General features: G+C 40.9%; 3 protein-coding genes and 1 pseudogene across 9 annotated transcripts in view; 2 read left to right on the top strand and 2 right to left on the bottom strand.

The window, feature by feature from the left end:
* LOC142892570 (ribonuclease inhibitor-like) overlaps window positions 1-21915 on the top strand; it is a 244527-nt gene that overhangs the window by 7623 nt on the left and 214989 nt on the right. The window lies entirely within an intron of this gene.
* Window positions 3982-8830, bottom strand: LOC142892574 (uncharacterized). Its single transcript, XM_076032786.1, has 13 exons — window positions 8290-8830; window positions 8045-8120; window positions 7482-7765; window positions 7306-7368; window positions 7136-7212; window positions 6924-6983; window positions 6312-6517; window positions 5886-5988; window positions 5604-5766; window positions 5355-5458; window positions 5119-5263; window positions 4916-5024; window positions 3982-4509 (listed from the first exon to the last, which is right to left on the bottom strand). The coding sequence occupies exons 1-13, from the start codon at window positions 8530-8532 to the stop codon at window positions 4214-4216; spliced, it is 1929 nt and encodes a 642-aa protein (XP_075888901.1). The 5' UTR covers window positions 8533-8830; the 3' UTR covers window positions 3982-4213.
* LOC142892561 (NLR family CARD domain-containing protein 3-like) overlaps window positions 8879-21915 on the bottom strand; it is an 81877-nt gene continuing 68840 nt past the window's right edge. For 2 of the 7 annotated variants that reach the window (XM_076032772.1, XM_076032771.1), the window contains one exon: window positions 12816-13282. In XM_076032772.1, the coding sequence (XP_075888887.1) occupies window positions 12862-13282 (421 nt within the window). In that variant the 3' untranslated portion in view covers window positions 12816-12861. Of the gene's footprint in view, window positions 9315-12815; window positions 13283-21915 lie in introns of those variants that run through there. The other 5 variants (XM_076032762.1, XM_076032770.1, XM_076032761.1 and 2 more) reach the window with 5 other exon arrangements.
* Window positions 15906-20638, top strand: LOC142892589 (leukocyte elastase inhibitor-like; annotated as a pseudogene).

Raw genomic sequence — 21915 nt, 5'->3', positions numbered from 1 at the left:
GTAGAAAAGTGCTAAAAATGACGTCACATAGGTCACAGGCAGGTCAGAGGGGAAGGTAATCGAACACCGATTGCTCCAAAAGTGCATGCGGCAAAGACGGCTGACGGCGGTGCACCTACGGACGCAGGTGAAACATCACAGGTAAAGTAAACAACACATCCAATTTTTTTGTTCATGAAATTGTAATGTTTTAAATAATATACAGTTTATGGACTATACACGGTACTGCTTAGCTTGCACGCTAACGAGCCGGGCTGGTGACGCTCAGTTAGTGCTTGCATTCGCCTCCTTGCATTAGAAGTCGGTTTAGCGGCAAAATAAAACAATAAAAACAAAACAAACATAATTTGAGATTATGAATCGTGCCAATTGCCGTATGAATCAGCCCATTGTGCAGCCTAAATTGCTGTAAGTCCAGTTTTAGTTCTTTGCAAACTCTGTTCTCGGACTCGTGCATTCGTTTACAACGAATCTAGCGGGGAGTCGGTCAGTGGATCGATGGATTATCGTACACACATTATGACGTGTGTATTTTGGTTGTCTTATCTGTCATAAATGTTGATTAGGGGTTATGGGGCGCGTTTCTGTGGCGGTGCCGCAGAGACGAGAGCTGGGACGCCGGGTTATTTTCTCCATGTAAAGAGTTACAAGTAGTTTATTATTTAACCAGCACTATTACTCTGAAGCTGTTTCATCAAGGTTAAGAAAAAAAAATAAAAAAAAAGAACCATAAGGAAAATATCTTGAATAGCCTCTTGGATCAGAGTAATAATTGCCATTAATTGTATTAACTTGCCTGCTTATGATTGGTATATTATTTTGCTAAAAATACAAAATTATTTTGAATGTACACTCTAAAAAGTAACTCGGAGGATCTGTTGACACCACTTGATTTAATACATAAATGCAATTTAAAAAATGTAATTAATTGATTTAGATAAGCTTTCTAAGTTGCTAACTTTATTTTTTAACAATGTAATATTGCTTGTTGGTTCAACGCAATTTCATTTGCGTTGATTTTTTTTTTTTTGAGGCTAAACATTTGTGTTTAGAGTGTATGTACAGCCTATGTGGAATTTAACGAACACTGTTTCATGGTAAACGACTATGTAAATAATGAAATTGAATGCATCAAACTTGTATTTCTTTGTTTACAGGGACCAGTGGCCACTCGGTTATTGGAACGTTTGAAATCAAGAATTACAGATGTGTTGAATCAACCGCACTTAAACTTGGACTACTTACAATACATTGTAAATCAAGAAGCATTCATTCTGACAGCTGCCTCCAGCACTTTAAACATCCCAGTTGAAATTGTGTTGTGTTGTGTCTTCTATCCCTGCAAAGTAAGATCCACTCAGCTGTTTCCCAAGAGAGTCCCTGTGCTTTTATTAGAGCTGGAGGACGAGGCCGACCAAAGTTCATTTTTTCTGAGGAGCTTCTTTCTCGGCTCATCAACATCCCTTTACCGGTATCTTGCATCGCCAATTTGTTGGGTGTCAGCCAGAGCACAATCTTCAGGCGTATGCATGAACTTGGCTTGTCCACCCGTTCTACATACAGCAGCCTAACTGACTGTGAATTGGATAGTGCCGTCCAGTCCATCAAAAGCATCAAATGCAGGCTATAGAATGGTAAAGGGCTGTCTTCAAGATGATGGACATAGGGTTCAATGGGATCGGATTAAAGAGTCCATGCACAGAGTTGATGCTCCAGGAGTTTTGGAGAGAATGACACAGCTGGGGTGCATAGTGAGGAGGAAATATTTTGTGCAAGGGCCTTTATCGTTAGTCCATATAGACACCAATCATAAGCTCATACGGTAAGACTTGAGATTTATTCACGTATTTATCTATTTGGGGGCACTGCTCATTGTCGATCCATATTTTGTTTTCTAGATACAACATCGTCATCTTTGGTGCTATAGATGGGTACTCGAGAAAGGTTTGTCATCTTTTATTGCAGTGCTTTATTATCTCTGAATGTGTTTGTATTCATGTATTCACTGTTCTGTCATAAACTGCATATGCATTACCTCCATGGTTCACACACATAATTAACAATAAATCTTATCATATTTTACTCCATCACTTTAAGTAGATAGACCCAGATTGCAATCTTAGGGAGGAATACTGACTGGTCAATCATTTGAAAAGAAAAAATGGTGGTAGGACGGAGGGGAGGTGAAGATAATGAGAAGAAAGGGAGGGGTTTAAAAAGAGATCAAGAGGAGCAGGAGGATGAAGAAGGCAGGTGGGAGGAAACAAAGGCAGAAGTACAGGAGGAGTAAAGCAGGGAATAAACATTTTAAATGAATATAATTTATCGTGTGTTGTTAATATTTTGCCTTTGCAGATTAAAATACTGTCTTTCTATGCAGATTTCCTATCTGGAACCTGCAACAAACAACCGCTCAAACACTGCTCATTCATTTTGTCTGAAGGCAGTGGAAAACTATGGCTGGCCTTCCAGGTGAACACTGACAAGAATTTTGGCTATTGTTTCATTGTCATAATTACTCATTTCAGTAATAGTTGCTGGAATATTTTGTTGTGATGGATTTTGTAGGGTCAGGGGCGATGAAGGCGTGGAAAATGTGTCAATTGCTGAAACGATGTTCACTGTGAAAGGCACTGGAAGAGGGAGCTTCATAGCTGGGCGCAGTGTGCATAATCAAAGGTTATAATAAATCATTTCCAGTATATCAATATTAATATGTAAAATGAAAACATCATTTAAATATTCAGCTGAATAATTTCCGTTTCTGACCTAGGATTGAACGCCTTTGGCGAGATGTCTGGACCAGCGGGACACACATTTACTATGAAGTTCTTCACAGTCTCAAGGACGATGGCCTGTTGCATTTGGAAGATGTTGTTCATTTGTTTTGTGCTCACTACATCTTCCTTCCACGTCTGGCAGAGGCCCTTCACACCTTCACAGAAGGCTGGGACAACCATCCTTTACGGTCTGAAGGTGGACTCTCCCCAAACCAACTCTGGGTTTTGGGCCACATGAATAAACCTTCTGACCCAAATGAAGATTTGCAGGTTTGTTGAGGAGCTCTTTCCGAAGGCAAAGTGCAGTTGACAAGTTTTTAACCTGAAAATGTGGAGGCTTCGGTTAATATAAATACTATTGAATTCTTATTATTTGAATGGGGTCAGTATCTTAAACACAACAATGTGGAAGGAGTAGAAGGTTAAAATTCAGGAACAAGGTGTTGGAAAAAATGATATACAAGTAAGTGTGTAATACTTCATTGATGTGATCCCACAAACAGAGCAAGTCAGCAAAGCAAAATTTAAAATAGATGTACTCATTGTTCTGATTGTTTGGAACAGTATACACATTTTATACTCTGGTTAAATGTTTTCTGTTGTCACTGCGCTATGCCTGTGTATGTCAGTCTTTGCTTTGGTATGCTGTTAAAATGTTTCTCAATTATTATCCCTTATAACTTAATTGTCTAAGTCATATTTTGGCTAAATTGTGATATCAACCTAGTTCCCCTATTACTGCAGATTCACCGTGCAGGATGACTCAGGCTAACCAATTTTATTTCAATAATTTAATTGATATAATATATATTAATAATTTAATTTTATCAGGCTAACAAATGCTGTTTTAAACAAACTGACATTTTGAACATGGAGCAATATGGAACTGACTGGGAAATGTTTGATGCTGTGCATGAGGAACCATATGGAGTTCAAGTCCAGGAAATTGAGTGCCCTGTGACTCAGGATATTATTGAAACAGTACAGTCCATGATAAATCCCCTGGCCTCATCAGAATCATTTGGTAGAGACATTTACATTACAATGGTTCAGTGTATTGGAAGTCTAATGGCAGCACAAGAAATGCCTGACACATAACACAACCTTGAAAAAATGTACTCGTTTCAAAAAATGCATGACTAACAAATGTTCAATTTAACATGAGACAAAAGTCCCAACATTTATTAAAACGTTTTCATGACTCTCCACAACAGTCCTCAGAATCACATTTTTTAATTTTTAAAACTTCACTCAAAAACAAAAAAATGTTTGTGGGTACCATTGAGGTAAAAACTAACTTTGGAGTGAACTGTCATTAATAGAAAAACAATGGTTTTGTAACAGTAACATTAACAAAAGTCTGAAACAGAAAGTTGACAGGTAAAACGACAGTGATATGTTGCCGTTCTATTTTTTTCCCTTCACAGGAGTGGCTACACCCTGTCAAAGCTTTGCCCGTGGCATACGGCTAGTGTCAAAATATTTTTGAATCCACTGTATGTTCTCAGGTGGGCTGAAGGAAATGTCACTGTACGACTGCAGGCACTTACAGTTGGAAAACAAACTGTGTGTTGTGTGTCACAGTCATGGTGGAATTTTATATTTATGACGAAGTCCTTCTTCTCGCTAGGCAGGACAGGCTTGTGTCGTTGTCCAGTCATCCACTGCATGATGCGCCCGACTGTCAAACCTTCCGGTGTAACACTGTTATTGCTGGGGCCCTCATGTTCTTAATGAAGAGATGAACACAATGTTAGTCTGAATTGAAAATATTTTAGTTTTCCAATCGTTAAATACCTTACATACAAAACTCATTGACTTTTTCGAGTATCTGAACATTTCATGAATCAAAGATGAAACTACATAGATTTAACTGTAATGTAACTGTACAAATCATCCATATGTTACTCCTCCATGTCTAGCTTAATGAAACAGTGTCATCCTAGAGCTCATAATATGACGTTTTATCAGTTACATGCTTTTTTTAATAGTGGCATCAAGTTTCCACGAATGCTTTGATTTAATGGGTTGTATAGTTTGAATCGATTAACCATTCATACTGCACTAAAGAAAATGTACCGCAGGATAACAGACAAAGTTAATCTCTTCATTACCCTATCTCGGCTAAAACATACCAGAATCTTCAATTTCCTGTAGGTAGTCTTGGAGAAAGTTTTGGTGCTTGGCAGAACCAGTGTCACTATAGACAGGACAGGTGTTCTCCAGGAGGAAGGCTGCATCAGCCTTTAAGAGGAAGAAAGGGCATTTTAGTTTGCATAAATATAATTCTCAAAAAGACATTCATGCTAAATTAAAAGCAGTCAAGAATGAAATATACCTCATCATCTTCCCCTGGAATAAACAGTTTTTGGCAGAGATCTTGATGACTGTTCATGACTTCAGGGAGATCATACAGCATCAGGTCTTTCCTGAGCTGGTCAAGCATGGGGAGGACTCTCATGGTGGAGTGAAGTATGACAGTTCTAATGGACAAAATGTTTCATCAGAAGAATATACTTTAGTAGTAAACCTATTGGATGCCTTCATGAAAAACAAAAATGTCACCAAACACACCTTATCATGCTGTCTCTTTTTTCAGTGGACACAAATCCAGTGTATCCGCAGGTCACAATATCATCAACCAGGTCACTGATGTTGTCATTCGTGGCGCTGTTTATCTGAAAACAGAGAAGGTGTCAAGTGAAATTTATTTTTATTTTATCATTGTTCTGTAAAAGCAACAAACCAAAAAAGTAATTATGCTAGCCATATCATATGGAAGTTAAATGCAATTACAAACTAATAAGATAAAATTGCACTTACCCTCTCAACAAGCAGTGACAGTTCTAAATCTGTTACATCACTGGCAGACACTAGAATGCTGTCAGCGTCACCGGAGCAGAGGTATCTGAAGCACCACTCGCGCATGAAGTTAGGACAAGGTCCGCCTTGTGCCAGGCTAGCTGCCATGACCTCTCCTGCACTCCTAATCAAAACAAAACAACATATAAACTGCCTGAATGCATTTACAATTATATTAGACAGGGTTAAGTAATATTGCACTTGATATGCTAAAGAAAACACACAATGAATTCCACTGCGCACCTGAAGAATCTAGAGTCCAAACTGTTGAGACAATAAAGAGGATTCTTCCCTTTCTTATCTGGCCCTCCAACAAAGGGTCTGTTTTCAATCTCTGCAAGCATTTCTGTAAAACAGTAAAATACAGAACACTGAAAATGTCTCTTTTGTCTCTGCTTTTCCGCCAATTTGATTAGCATTTGAACCAACTGCACCATGAGAGACCCACTGCTGATGTTGACAGTGTGTCTTATTTGACAAATTTGGACAAATAATAAGAAGAAGAAATTGTCCTCACATCAGTCTATGAAAAACTCTTGGACTATAACCAGTGTGCAGATAACTCCTTTCCTTTATGTGACTGATTATATTTTATCATACATCTGGCCTTGTAAGAATTTGATGTGCACAAATTTCATGTTATTGGGAAATATAGACAAACATTTCTACCTGTGAGGAATTCTCTACTAAGGGCCCCAGTATTGATGCCTGCCTCGCCAAAGAATGTGACCTTAAGTCTACATTTGGGTGATGTCTTCTTCTGCCGCTGCCATTGTTGCATGCCTCTGCTGAAAAGATCAGTTCTCGACACACAGATGGAAAATCTGTCTTCTTCATGAACTTGTGAAGCGATCCAATCCAAAATTTCCTCAGTACTGAAAGTTAAAACAGAAGAAAAAAACATTCAAATTGACGCCAACTTGACTTTTCTGAATGCTTATTTACTATTTATTGAACACTGAGCATTTGAATAACAAACAGAATTAGACACGGTTATACTGTCTGTATAATTTCCTCGTTGTTTGCTACTCCAGGTGTTGGGTGTAACACCTCCTATACTGGTGAAATTTAAAAAGGCTGAATAAAGGTCAACACAAGAACAAAACATGTCACAAGCAAAGCATGTTTTTAGATTACCACATTTCTCAGTGATCACACTCCACACATATTACAAAGCTTTCCAGCAGGAAAAAAATATCAAGATTGATACTGGAGTATTCCAAGTGTATATTATCCAGATTACATAATTTGTCACCATAAATACTGAATGTACACTATTACCTTTGAAAAGTACTGACTGGGACTGATCCACTTGACTCATGGCTGCCACTTTCTGTAGGTCTTCACACATAAAGAAAACAGCTTGCCCTAAATTATATTGTCACAAACACTTGCATACATATGAAAATTGGCAAAGCAATCCTCTTAGATGTAATTTGTTAAATGAACGTGGATATACATGAAAATAAATACAGTAGAAACAGTAATATTACCGTAATCCACATGTGGCTGCATGGATTTCAATGATGTCATCTTGAAATGCATTGTTGCACACAGGGCATTCTGCTGTCTTAAAACAGAATTTACAAGGCGTGTGAATAAACCCTTACATTATCTCTGACATTAATGTCTTAATTTACCAGGAAGGCACAAACAGTTTCACCTTGCCTGCCTTGCTGCAAATTGAATATTGGAATGTATCCGCATGTTCTTTGCTGCAGCTTTCCTAGGGGAGAAAAACAGTAATAGTATGGAAGTGTTTAGAGCATAGCACAGAATAACATCATTTTCCAATATTAACAGCTGTGAAATAGTCTAAAAGACTCAACTTTGACATACCTCATCCGTAGAAGAGGACAAATCTAACAATTCTACCTTGCATTCCTTGATATGTGCTGGGAGAATCTGAAGAGGAACCATTTTCTTGCAGGTTGTACATTGGGCTTTGGGCATGTTCTCAAACTCCTTTGCTTCCGGTGGTAATGGAATAGTATCAAGTTCTTCTTGTAAAGGAGAAATGTACAATGTGTATTTTCCATTCCCGCTCACTGCCTTTAGCTGCTGGCCACTGTATCCATGGAGATCTGGAGGAATAACCACTAAGCTCCGCCGTCCACCACCACCTAAAAGTATAATATCATTGATACTGAACACACCTGAATATAGAGTAACAACTCATAATGTATTGGATTTATATATTACTTTTTAAGGCACCCAAAGCGCTTTACCTTTACCCATTTAGTCATTCACACCACATTCATGCTGGTGGTAGTAAGCCACATGTGTAGACACAGCTGCGCTGGGGCAGACTGACAGAAGCGTGGTAGGCAAACGCCTAAAATGCGCCAAATGGCTCTTCCGACGACCACCCAACATTCACTCACATTCGTACTCCTACATACCTGTGGACTTGTGCAGCATCCAGCCACCACAGATATTTGCTAGTCTTGGATATGCACTAAAAAGCAAATCTGACAACTGAAGAGACAAAACAATAGTCAAAGATTTATTGCAGTGACATATTTATGACCGACTGTTTATTTCATCATGCAAATATTAATTAAATCACATGCCAAGATGAATTCTAAGATGTGTTTTTCTCTTCAGACAGGACTTGACACAAACCAGTAAATTAATAGTAACGTACCACCGAATGTGTAATGTCTTCAGATATGGATAGAGAACGTTTTCCAAGGCCAGCCAATATTAGTGGCAGTTCCTCTTCACCTTTTGGTGTTTTTTCATAGTGTTTGTTGAGAAGAAAAAAATTTACCAAAAAGCTTTTTCCAGATTCGTTTTTCCAGAATGGTGCAAAACGCCTTTTGCCCCTTGCCTGCTTTTGAAAAAATCCTGGAAAAGACCTAAAAAGATGGCATACCATTATTCTCATCTTTTATATTCCATCAACAAAAAACAAACAAACAACTGAAGACCAAATGATTATGTTAGTTTAAGTACATTTTTAGCACTTTTCTACTCGTACCCATAAACTTGAATTCGTCCTCACAGGGAAGACTTCGTAGTCGTAGAAATTAGAGTTGTATTTCTAAGACTTTGCACTCACAACTTTTAGGTTCATACTCACGTAAAAACAATCCTATCCCTCAAAATGTATCAAACTCATGCATATGACAGCAGAATTTTGAGTACAAGTTTTTTATTGACATACAAATGTTTAACATTACGAATACAAATGGTTAGAATCATGGACGAATGGTTAGAATTATGGACACATCTTTTTGACAGTTATCTTACTCCAGACTTCTGGGATGTCTCTCCCAGTAACCACAGCAGCTTGTAGGGAGAAGCAGTCCGCCAGCCACCAGGCTGCACTGGGCTGCACTGCAGTTTGGCAGCAGTTGTTGGATGAATGAGGAGCAGCTGGACGTCACCATCCTCCTCTCACACTGTGACTGGGAACACTGGACCTCTGCTGTGGGATCAACTGGCTTTGGTGCTGGAACCATCATCCACTGGTTCCAAACCAGTACTGACCTCGGACTCTCCAGTTGATAGTCTCTGCTGTGGACAAGATCCATCAGTGGCTTCACTGATGATTCCTGCAGCTGCTTGTTCCCTCTCAGGTCCAGGTGTCTGAGGTGGGAGGGGTTGGACTTCAGAGCTGAGAGCAGCCAATCACAGCTGAGCTCTGACAAACTGCAGTCCTTCAACCTGAATAAAGAATAAATGATGGTGTGAGTGGAGTTTTCATCACTATCTCAAATTAAAAATATTAATGTCTATAACACTGTAATGTCCATTAAACCAATCAGAAGCACAACAATAATACTGATGTAGCACCCTTCCCACGTGACAAACACTTACCACCTAACACATCACGCTGGGCGGGCTCTGGGTTCGATTTTTATAAAGTGGTGCCATTTTTTAAGGTAAATAATAATAAAGTAATAAGACACTAAATTAGTTTGGTGCCTCCACTTAGTAGAAAATAAAATAAACTATGATGAACTCTACTAAGAATAAAAAAAGGGAAACAGATTTCAGACTTTCCATAAACAACTGAGGTGTATTCTCTTCTGTAATCACACACTCAATGCATACATATTCAAATATTCAACACTCACTCCAATCAAGAAATAAAAGAAATACAATAAACCCCATACACAACACAAAGAAAATACCCCGTTGCAGGCCTGAGTCGAAGCTTGGGAGCGGTGAGGTCAGAAACTGGGTGACCGGTTTGCTTTAACAGCAAAAAAAAAATAAGTGCACTGTTTGTCCAGCTATACTCACTGTGTGTTGTTCATGAAGGTGAGAAAGATGAATGAAAGGTCGAGAAGGCTGAAGAGAGTCACACACGCGGCCCGACACGCCGTCGACACCTGCTGCTTGTCACTCCAGTGATCGCTGACATCAACCAAAAAAAAAAAAGGTCCAAGGAACACATTCACTGTGTCCTCTGGCAAACAAAAATATACACTTAGCTGGATAAACATTCACTTCGGTTACATGAAATCTTGCCGAATTCATACACCACGATGCGCGCGCGCGCGCGCGCGCGCACACACACACACACACATTACGAGGGATACGCTTGTCCCTCGGCGCTAGCATGTTAGCACGAGCTAATCGCTAATCACGTTTAGCATCTATCTACAGCAACATGGATAACATTTCTTATTCTCTTTTACCTGCGGTACGTTTTTTCCTCTTTCACAATAGCTTGATAAACTCGTTATTTATCTTCATGTGAAGAAAGACTTTCTCTCATTTTTACACGTTCTTCTCGTCTCTGTCTCTGGTCCATCTACCTTGTTCCAGAAAATCCCACCCCTTTCCGATCTCCCGATTGGAAGACAAATCAGTGCAAAACAAACAACCAATGTACATGCTCGGAGGAAATAAATGACAGTTGAAAAAAAAACAAAATCACTCTACCACTGAAACCAAACTTGTAAAAAAAAAAAAAACACAGTACAGTAACAGATATTACATACACTTTGAACGTCAGTAATTCTCTTTCCGTTTTACAACAATCATTTTCATCACACTGAAAGGAATTATATTTCAATTAACAGGGTTTAACAACTTATTTATTCATTTTTTCTATTTATTCATTTATCTATTGATCTATTGATCTATTTATTAATCTATTTATTTATTTATTAATAACGAAACATGGTGGCTTTTTCCACCGGGTTACACTGAAATAATGAATCACCACAATAAAATATTTTATATCAACCTGTTTAGTCATGTGACCACTGATCAGCTGATAACAATGCTGGAATTCATTGATTCATTTTGCCCCAAAGGTTCAGTGTGTAAAATCAGTGCAGATTTATTGCTGAAAGCTTCATATACAACCATCAATATAGTTTGAAGTCTTTATTTAGTAGAAAATAAAAGTCCTCTGGTTTTCCTGCCGTTAAAACGGTTCTTTATAGAAACATACAGAAGGTCAAAGGTCGTGGTCATCTTGCACCGCCATGTTTGTAGGCGGCTGGTTGGGAAAATCAGTTTGAGAGACAGAAAAAGCTTTTTCCAGATTCTTTTTTCCTGAATGGTGCAAAACGCCTTTTGCCCCTTGCCTCCTTTTGAAAAAATCCTGGAAAAGACCTAAAAAGATGGCATACCATTATTCTCATCTTTTATATTCCATCAACAAAAAACAAACAAACAACTGAAGACCAAATGATTATGTTAGTTTAAGTACATTTGTTTAATTTGTTTTGTGCAGTATTTTACATGGTGATGGTCAGAAGCTCCAGAAAATAAATCATAAAATTAAAAAATGTACAGCTGTTCACTGCCTTCTGACTGAACCAGAATCAGGGACCCATTATTGCCAAATGTGCCTGAACTAGGAATGCAATAAATAACCCTACCGGACCATTTCTTGTTTCACTGACAGTCCAGTGTTCTGCGGTCTTGTTAGTTGTTGCGCTGCCTGCTGAGGCATGATGTCTCTTAATTGGACCTGAGTAAGAAAAAAGACAAAACTGAAAGACTTATTACGATTTCACAGAATGCCTGCAAAATAACTTCCTCTTCTTCTGAGCTTGAGTCGACGTCCACACCAAACAATAAGCCAGTCTAGACCGATGCGAACCACACTTGTACATCTGATCTCGGGCATATGACTGCTTTCAAATAATAAGCATTATTATAAGGCTCTATTGAGTGTTGCCTGTTATTTCTGAATAACAGACCACTGCTAGTGACGGCGCTCTGATCCAAGAGGCTATTCAAGATATTTGCCTTATGGTTCTTTTTTTTCTTAACCTTGATGAAACAGCTTCAGAGTAATAGTGCTGGTTAAATAATAAACTACTTGTAACTCTTTACATGGAGAAAATAACCCGGCGTCCCAGCTCTCGTCTCTGCGGCACCGCCACAGAAACGCGCCCCATAACCCCTAATCAACATTTATGACAGATAAGACAACCAAAATACACACGTCATAATGTGTGTACGATAATCCATCGATCCACTGACCGACTCCGCGCTAGATTCGTTGTAAACGAATGCACGAGTCCGAGAACAGAGTTTGCAAAGAACTAAAACTGGACTTACAGCAATTTAGGCTGCACAATGGGCTGATTCATACGCCAATTGGCACGATTCATAATCTCAAATTATGTTTGTTTTGTTTTTATTGTTTTATTTTGCCGCTAAACCGACTTCTAATGCTAGGAGGCTAATGCAAGCACTAACTGAGCGTCACCAGCCCGGCTCGTTAGCATGCAAGCTAAGCAGTACCGTATATAGTCCATAAACTGTATATTATTTAAAACATTACAATTTCATGAACAAAAAAATTGGATGTGTTGTTTACTTTACCTGTGATGTTTCACCTGCGTCCGTAGGTGCACCGCCGTCAGCCGTCTTTGCCGCATGCACTTTTGGAGCAATCGGTGTTCGATTACCTTCCCCTCTGACCTGCCTGTGACCTATGTGACGTCATTTTTAGCACTTTTCTACTCGTACCCATAAACTTGAATTTGTCCTCACAGGGAAGACTTCGTCGTCGTAGAAATTAGAGTTGTATTTCTAAGACTTTGCACTCACAACTTTTAGGTTCATACTCACGTAAAAACAATCCTATCCCTCAAAATGTATCAAACTCATGCATATGACAGCAGAATTTTGAGTACAAGTTTTTTATTGACATACAAATGTTTAACATTACAAATACAAATGGTTAGAATCATGGACGAATGGTTAGAATCATGGACACATCTTTTCGACAGTTATCTTACTCCAGACTTCTGGGATGTCTCTCCCAGTAACCACAGCAGCTTGTAGGGAGAAGCAGTCCGCCAGCCACCAGGCTGCACTGGGCTGCACTGCAGTTTGGCAGCAGTTGTTGGATGAATGAGGAGCAGCTGGACGTCACCATCCTCCTCTCACACTGTGACTGGGAACACTGGACCTCTGCTTTGGGATCAACTGGCTTTGGTGCTGGAACCATCATCCACTGGTTCCAAACCAGTACTGACCTCACACTCTCCAGTTGATAGTCTCTGCTGTGGACAAGATCCATCAGTGGCTTCACTGATGATTCCTGCAGCTGCTTGTTCCCTCTCAGGTCCAGGTGTCTGAGGTGGGAGGGGTTGGACTTCAGAGCTGAGAGCAGCCAATCACAGCTGATCTCTGACAAACTGCAGTCAATCAACCTGAATAGAGAATAAATGATGGAGAGTTTATAATGATGGAGAGTTTGTGTGTGTGTGTGTGTGTGTGTGTGTGTGTGTGTGTGTGTGTGTGTGTGTGGGTGCAGCTTGCAGGTGGAGGAGGGGCGAAGCCTCAGTTTGTCACTCACTCCACTGGTTGTAGTTCTGTCAGCCACCACTAGATGGAGCTCTCCTCTTCACTCTCCTCCTCATCCTCCCTCAATACCACCACCACCTGAAGAGAGAAGAAGAGACAGCAGCAGTCAGGACTCACGGTCCTTGAAGGCATCATCACAGAGACATTGACTATTGATGGAGATGATGGAGTGACTGGTGAGAAGAAGCAGACTCTCAGTCACATGTCAAGTGTGGAACATATGAAGGTCATGTGACCATGGAGTGTTGGACTGATACTGAGGCCTGATGAAGATGAACTGATCAATAATTGAGTGGTGAACTGAGAGAAGAAGCAGTTTGGCAGCAGATGTTGGATGAATGAGGAGCAGCTGGACGTCACCATCCTCCTCTCACACTGTGACTGGGAACACTGGACCTCTGCTGTGGGATCAACTGGCTTTGGTGCTGGAACCATCATCCACTGGTTTCAAACCAGTACTGACCTCACACTCTCCAGTTGATAGTCTCTGCTGTGGACAAGATCCATCAGTGGCTTCACTGATGATTCCTGCAGCTGCTTGTTCCCTCTCAGGTCCAGGTGTCTGAGGTGGGAGGGGTTGGACTTCAGAGCTGAGAGCAGCCAATCACAGCTGAGCTCTGACAAACTGCAGTCAATCAACCTGAATAGAGAATAAATGATGGAGAGTTTATAATGATGGAGAGTTTGTGTGTGTGTGTGTGTGTGTGTGTGTGTGTGTAGCTTGCAGGTGGAGGAGGGGCGAAGCCTCAGTTTGTCACTCACTCCACTGGTTGTAGTTCTGTCAGCCACCACTAGATGGAGCGCTCCTCTTCACTCTCCTCCTCATCCTCATACCCATTGCCTAACTGCTTGGCACTCAGTATTCGGGGTTGGAATTGGGGGGTAGATCACCTAATGATTCCTGGGTGTGGCACCGCTGCTGCCCACTGGCCCCCTTTGAGGGGATGATGGGTCAAATGTGGAGTACAAATTTTGTATACGGGATGTGACAATCACTGGGACTTTAACTCTTTTTTTTAACACATTAATTTTGTTTGTTATTAACTCTGTCTATCTGTTAACGTCACTGTTATGTCCTACGGCACTAAAACTGTAAAGTCTTTGAAAGAAAAGTAGGAAGCGTGGATAATGTCATGAAAATAAACTGACGCTGTGTTGTTTTGAAGTTTTCTTCAACCTACTTTTTACAGAGATAATGAGTTATACGGTTTAAAGTATTTGTGGTCAGCTGTGAACCTTTAAAATTGCAGCGTGTATAAATTGTGCCATCTAGTGGTCAGATTGTAGATTGCATTGCATTGCTGTTCACTCACCCGTCCGTCTGGACATGCAAAAAAGGATGTCAACGACAACGAGCGTGTGGAATTCTCTATTGAAATACGAGGTCCCTGTAAATGCACCAATTCAAACAATTTGTTTGCCCAGTTTGTAAAACTTTAAGCAATAGTCACGCAAGACAACGAATATTAGGAATCCATGTTTTCCTAACACCTGTATGGGCACCAGGTGATGATCTTCATTTGCTTTTCTAAATAATAATATAATAGGAATAAATAAATAAATAAATAATTAAGACTATGGAAAAGTCACTTAAAATAAATCATAAACCAAAGTGTGTATTATTCACCAAATTTGTGCTGAGATTATATTTATATATTAGGGCTGTCAGTCGATTAATCGCAAGTTAACTCAGAACAATTTTTAATTGCAATTGAATATTTTAATCGCAAATTAATTTACTTTTTTTTTTTTTACCCTGCTCTATATGCAACTTTTGAAGACTTTTATTGTTTTTCTTATACTCTAGGAAAAAAACAAAAAGAACAATTACATACTGAAACTGTGTGTGTGTGTGTGGTGTTCTGATACTACATACTGACAAATATAACATGCACAAATATGATCGCATTTGTCAATTTCAGGATTTTCTTTTGAAAACTACTTTTATTTTTTTTTAAATTAACTAGAAATTTCTCGTGTTTCTTTGAGTGACTCCCTGTCCAGCTTGACACGATTGCTCGCGGGCTCGTGCACATAATAGCCCAGACAACCAAACAATCGCTGCACGGCGCGAATGGAGTGCGGCACTTTGAGTCTGGTCTGAATGACACCATTGGTTAACAAGGGCACTGACAGCAGCTGCGCAGAAGCGCTTGTCGATGTTGTCTTAGTAACATATATTTATAGTGGTTAATCACATTTTCATTTTCATCCATAGGTCCTCCATTTCAACGATGGACAACAACAACAGCAGCAGCAAGTCCAGGTCAAACTTCCTGAGGTAACACAAAACCAACAATTGCACAAGCAATGAACTTAAGATGGAAGCTATTCCTTTATTGGAATACATTCCCAAGACCATGGAAGGGGAGGCTTGGCGTTTAGTTTTAATATGGAATAGAACAAAAATGCAACACTCCCACATCCTGTTAACTAAAGGTTAAGTGCACCTGGCCAGTTCTCAGTTCAATGTGCTGGTACAGGAACACAGATCTGGCCAAGTGCTACTTGGCGCTTGAGTTGACACAGGTCCACCCAAGACAATAATAGCAATTTGTTTGCAAGCAAGATGTGGTGCAAGTTTTTAATGTTGCATGACAGCTTGCTTGTCAACCACCAATATTCAAGGAGAATTCATGGAGAAACGAGATCCTCACGCTTAGAATGCAGGTGGCAGCCACAGCAACCTAGCTAAACTTTGATCGGTCAATTGATGATTTAAAGGTGACCTATTCTACCAATTTTCAGGCCTTTGTATTTGATTTCTGTCCCCTCCAAAGCAACAACACACGATTACCCGCACTGAAAGCTTTGTAGATCGTGTTTCTCGCTGCACGCTTCCTCGTATTTCCTGCACCCTGCTCTATACAACCGATGTTAACATGCTGGCAGCGTGAAAATCGCTAGGAGCGAAACTTGCGGTCACAATACACTCACAGTCCTCATACATGTTCTACATGTGTTACTATTCTCTCGTCGTCCACCGGCCGAGTCGAGCCCGTCTCCCTGCCGTTGCCGACCGGGCCGGTGTTCCATGGCATCCGCATTAGGCTGAACAAACCTCCAACATTTTCTCTGTTTGTTCCACTCCGATGGTTGTGGTCCTTGGTGCTTCGGTAGTCGCTTGGCAGTCGCTCTGTATTTTATTTTATTTTTTTTAATTTCCCTGACATCGAAAAAACCTTTTCTTGGAGCAGCGCACAGCAACAGAACTTTCAGGTCAGAGCGGGAGAGGGCAGAACCAGTCTGAGAGTGTGCCTGAGCTTGGCCGTGAAAGGAAATACGGAACGCATTCAAGTCAATGCGTTCCCAGTGTTAAAAAAAAAAACTCAGTGAACAGAGCATACAGAACCATGCCCAACAACTTGCAGGGCTTTGCACGTCCAAACACATGAACCTCATTATTTGACGATTTTGCATCATTTGACACTAGGATTCAACATTGTAACAGTATTTAGAGCTTAGAAAAGTGGAAAAGCATCATAGGTGCCCTTTCAATGCATTTCCGTAACAGTGTTCTCCACTCTTTACAGGGGTTAAAAGCTGATGATGTTAGCGCTGGCTTTAAGAAACTACTGAGTGAGCTGAACAAGCCAGAGGCTCCGTATGCTCTCCATGTTGCCAACCGACTGTACGGGGAGCAGTCTTTCCATTTCCTGAAGGTGTGTGTGGAATAAGCATGCCAGTACACACACACACACACACACACACACACAAACACACACACACGATAAAGGTGATTATGTTGATATGGCTTAACTGTTCCATCAACCATTCTAAGTAAGTCAGTCAGGAATATTCACTCCTTGACATTGACTCGTCATAATTTTCTTGATTTTTCAGGAGTACCTGAAAAGCATCTGCAAGTACTACGGTGAGCTGGAGACTGTGAATTTCATGAGCGGATTCGAAGCAGCAAGACTGAACAATCAGCAACTGGGTGGAGAAAGAAACTGATGGTGGCTTGTCTAGAAATGTATCAAATGTTTTCCTTAATTTGTGAAACATCTCAACTCATCCATGTCCATGTGATCTTTCAGGAAAAATAAAGGATTTGCTGGCTAATGGTGTGTTGGATAGCAGGACCAAGCTGGTGCTGGTTAATGCCATTTACTTCAAAGGCACCTGGGAGAAGATATTTGAGGAGAGCAAAACTAGCGAGGTCGAGTTCAGAATCAACAAGGGACCACCGATCAGTGACATCTGCCTCGCTGTCCCTTCAAAGTCCATGGTCTGTAAATATATGTATATATATATATATATACATATATATATATATATATATATATATATATATCTGCACATACCCTTCAAACGCTGCAGTTTAAATCCTGCAATAAACATCACTTTTCCAAAGGTGATATCACATAGTTCCTTGCTGTTAACATATTTTTGTATTTCCTCCTTGGAGAATGACAAGAAGCAGGTGAAGATGATGTTCCAGGAGGATACATTTCCCTTCACCTTCATTCATCAAATCAACTGCCAGGTCCTACCAATTTCTTGCTATTTATGAGCCGCCAAAAATACTGATTTCTGATCAGAAGAAAAAGGAATGACGATAATCATGCTTGAAATGCTCCCTTGAACAGGTCCTGGAGTTGCCTTACAAAGCAAAACATCTCAGCATGTTGATCTTTTTACCTCAAGAAGTAGCGGATGGTACAACAGGCCTGGAGAAGGTGGGACAGAAACTTGGACACACATTTAAAACAACAACAACAACGAGACATTCAGAAAAGTGATAAAGTCATTCAAATCAACCACCAGCTGGAGAAGGAGCTGACCTATGAGAACTTTGTGGAGTGGACTCAACCGGCTAGGATGGATGGGGTCAACGTCCAGGTGAAGATGCCAAGGTTCAAGATGGAGAAGTACGGACTGAAAGACGTCCTGGTCGGCATGGGGATGGTCAATGCCTTCAGTGCCAGTGACTTCTCTGGTAGGACACTTGACTTGTTCCAAACTTGAAACAAATCTTATTCTTTTTCAATCGAATTCATGCAATTTCTATTTTTGTTCTATATCAGGGGTGGGCGAACTGTTTGACTGGTGGGCCCACAATGGGTTCTAAAATGTGACAGAGGGGCTGGAGCAGGAGCAGATGGATGGAGTGTTCTGGTGACTCACCTCATGGGAGGAAAAAATAGATCCTGGGATATGTAGAAAATGGGTCCAAAACCATGGGTCAGCTGCAGGGTCATCAACCAGGAACTACCATTCATTGACGTTTCGCTCCTTTAATCCTGGAACGTCTCCTTGTGGCGGGGCAGTGACAGGGACGTTTGCCTCGTTGATTCTGTGGTTGTTGATGGGGTTTGGTGTTCTTTCCCCAACTCCTGTCCTGAGCCAGAGCCAAAAGCTGCCTTTCTGAGCCTCCTCTGCCAGGTCTTTAATGGCCTTTCGCAGCTTCCCTCCAGTAACTCCTGAGTCCCTCCAAAGGCGTGTGGTCGAAAGCCCCATGTAGCCTCGTCAGCCAACCTCTACTGGGTAGATTGTGGTCTTCCAGCCAACTTCCCGGCACTCAACTACCAGCTCAGCGTACTTGGCCTTCTTGCGCTCAAAGGCGGCCTCAACACCCTCCTCTGAGGGTACAGTTGGATGGATGAGGTGCACCACTCTTGCCTTGGAGGACCACACCACAATGTCAGGGTGGAGAGATGTGGTGGTGATCTCCGTGAGAACCTGAGCTGCTTGTTGAGGTCAACTCTCATGTCCCACTCTTGGTCAGGGGAGAAGGGCCCTGGTGTCTCTCTTGGCCGGGTGTATTTTTGCCTCCCCCTTCTGTGACAAAGCTGGTGGGGTTCCCTGCTGGTGATTCTTTGCAGAACTGTCAACACCCCTTTCAGCACTTCTGTCAGGCTACGGCTCAGGAACCACGAGATTTCAGAAACAGATTTCTTTTTGATAGGTCTTTCAGTTTCAGCAGGCAGAATCAGAATCCAAAAACGGGCGGAGGTCAGACACAGGCAGGCAGGCAGGCAGGCAGGCAGGTAGGCAGGCAGAAAGACAGACAGAGCAGGAAAATCCAAACCGGCAGGCAGATTCTGGAGTCGAAAACAGGCAGAGGTCAAAACAAGCCGGGTCAGGATAAACGTTGTGAAACAGGCAGTCACTGGGCTTCACGGCAGGTCAGGAACTTGGAGGAACTTGAACTGACGATCAGACAAAGCAAGTCTGACATGACTGGGTTTAAATAGGCTGAGTGATCGCTGCAGATAGGGAACAAGTGAGTAGCAAGAGTGGCAGGAAATCTCCTCAACAGGAACTTGGCCATATAAGGACAATAGGGCGTTGTGAGCCCCGACCAGCAGAGGGAGACAAAAACACTGCCACAGGAGGGAATCTTGACAACTTCAGCTATTTTCCTCAGGACCTGATCATGGTGCCATCTATAGCGCCCCTGAGAGAGTCTTGCAGCCTGACAAGATGTGCTGGTGGGTAGCGTTGGGAGCATTGCAGAGTGAGCAGCATTCCTCATTCCTGAACCATTGGTGAAGGGTACGAGGACAGGGACGAGTGTCGTACATTGAGCGAAAGCTATATAATAATAATCCAGCTGTTCATAACATGTAAATATCTTTTTTATTACTTTATTTCTTTTTAACTAATGTAATTTTTCTTCTCTTTTCACTCCTTTCTGGACAGTCACTCCACAATAGAGTGTTTGTTTTTGTTTTTCTTTCAGACCAATCAAGTGAAATTGGATCAATGCTCACGGCACACCTGACATCATCTCACTAGTGCACTAGTGTGTCGCGGCACAGTGGTTGAGAAACAATGGTTTCGACTATGATACAGAACATCTATCAAATATATCTCCCTTTTTGCCTCCTCTCTGACAGGCATGTCTCCAGACCAAAGCTTGACAATTTCAGATGTTATCCACAAGGCGTATGTCGAGGTCAACGAGGAGGGAACAGAAGCTGCTGCTGCTACTGCAGTTGTTGTGCCCCTGGGCTGTTCGATGTCCGAACCTCCAAAAGGGTTCACTGCCGACCACCCCTTTTTTGTTTTTCATTCACCACAACGTCTCCAGGAGCATTTTCTTTGCTGGCAGATGCTGCAACCCAGAGTGAGATCTGCAGCCCTGTGGGTGATTTTAATTTGTTTGGGTTTTCTTTCTTTTCTTTTCTTTTTTTTTTTTTGAAGAATCGCACTCTGAATTGCTGCTCTGTATTTCAAATCTAGTTGGACTTTCTTTATTTCTAAGCCTTGACTTAACTCCACATCACTGATGATAACAATTAACAAAAAACTCTTGCTCATTACAACTGTTAAAATTAAAAAAAATAATAAAAGATCAGTGAGTCTCATTTTCTGGCAAACAAGAATAAAGACATGAATTGCCCTGATTGAAAACTCAGTTACGGATGCTTGACTCAACAATCTCAATATATACATCTATGTGTGTGTGTGTGTGTGTGTGTGTACACACTTTATTAGCTTAATAATAACTGATAGTACTTGCTGTCTTAGTCAAACAATTTTAATCACCCTAAATAATTTTGTACTGATGTTGCACAAAGCAATTTCACTGTTTACTTGAGATATTAAAGGTACTGAATCGAACCTGAACTATTTGGCAAAATCACACAAACAACAACAACAACACCGTTGTCTTCAGAATGAAATTGAACTTTCTGCTGATTCTCGCCTCTTTGGCCTTTGGAGAGGAACTCTGTGCATGGGTTGACTCTGAATGTCAGGGCACGATTCAGAAACCACAAGTATTTGTAAAATAGAAACTTTCTTTGAGGGGACCTTGCAGTCGGACTGAAGGAAAAAAAATATTGATAAGGGTTGCTTTTAAACAATCACATTCTGAATTGCAGCTCTGTTTTTCAAATCTAGGAGCAGTTTCTTTATTTCTAAACTTAGACTCTTCGTCTGAATCACTTCCACATCACCGATGGTTACAGTTAACAAAAAACTAGCATTCATTAGAACTGTTAAAATGAAATAGAAAATCGGTTTGTGTCACACTTCAAACCACCTCCGAGCCATTAAAGAGTAACACGTTTGTCTTTTTTTTATTTATTTTTTTGTAACACGTTTGTCTTGGCCGATCATGAGAGGAACAAAATAGCTCCATTGAAGCAAAAGTTCCAGGAACACTGTGAACCCAGAAAAAAAAAAAGAAACAAAATCTGCCCTGCATCAGACACGTTTTTCACCCGTGTACAAGGCCCGTCGGAAACGGCCTCTGTGACTCACTCATTCGTGACAGAATAGTCTGTGGAATAAAAGATGATCGAGTGAGAGCCAGATTGCTCAGAGAAGCCCACCTCACGCTTGTTAAAGCACTTGATGTGTGCCGTGTCAGTGAGCTGACATCCACCCAAATGAAAGCTTTGCATGAAGAAGTTGAGGTGCAGAAAACCAAAGACGTGGCAACATGAATGAAAACCCTGTGTCCAGTGAAAAGAAAATCAACAGTCAAAGGTTGTGGCTACAGGCACAACCTGGGAAAACGCCC

This window comes from Nelusetta ayraudi, unplaced genomic scaffold (genome assembly GCF_046127955.1).
Source record: "Nelusetta ayraudi isolate G7.1 ecotype Tasmania unplaced genomic scaffold, CSIRO-AGI_Nayr_v1 ptg000037l, whole genome shotgun sequence".
NCBI lineage: Eukaryota > Metazoa > Chordata > Actinopteri > Tetraodontiformes > Monacanthidae > Nelusetta > Nelusetta ayraudi.
Note: the sequence above shows the minus strand (reverse complement) of the source record. Positions and strands in the feature narration are given on the sequence as shown.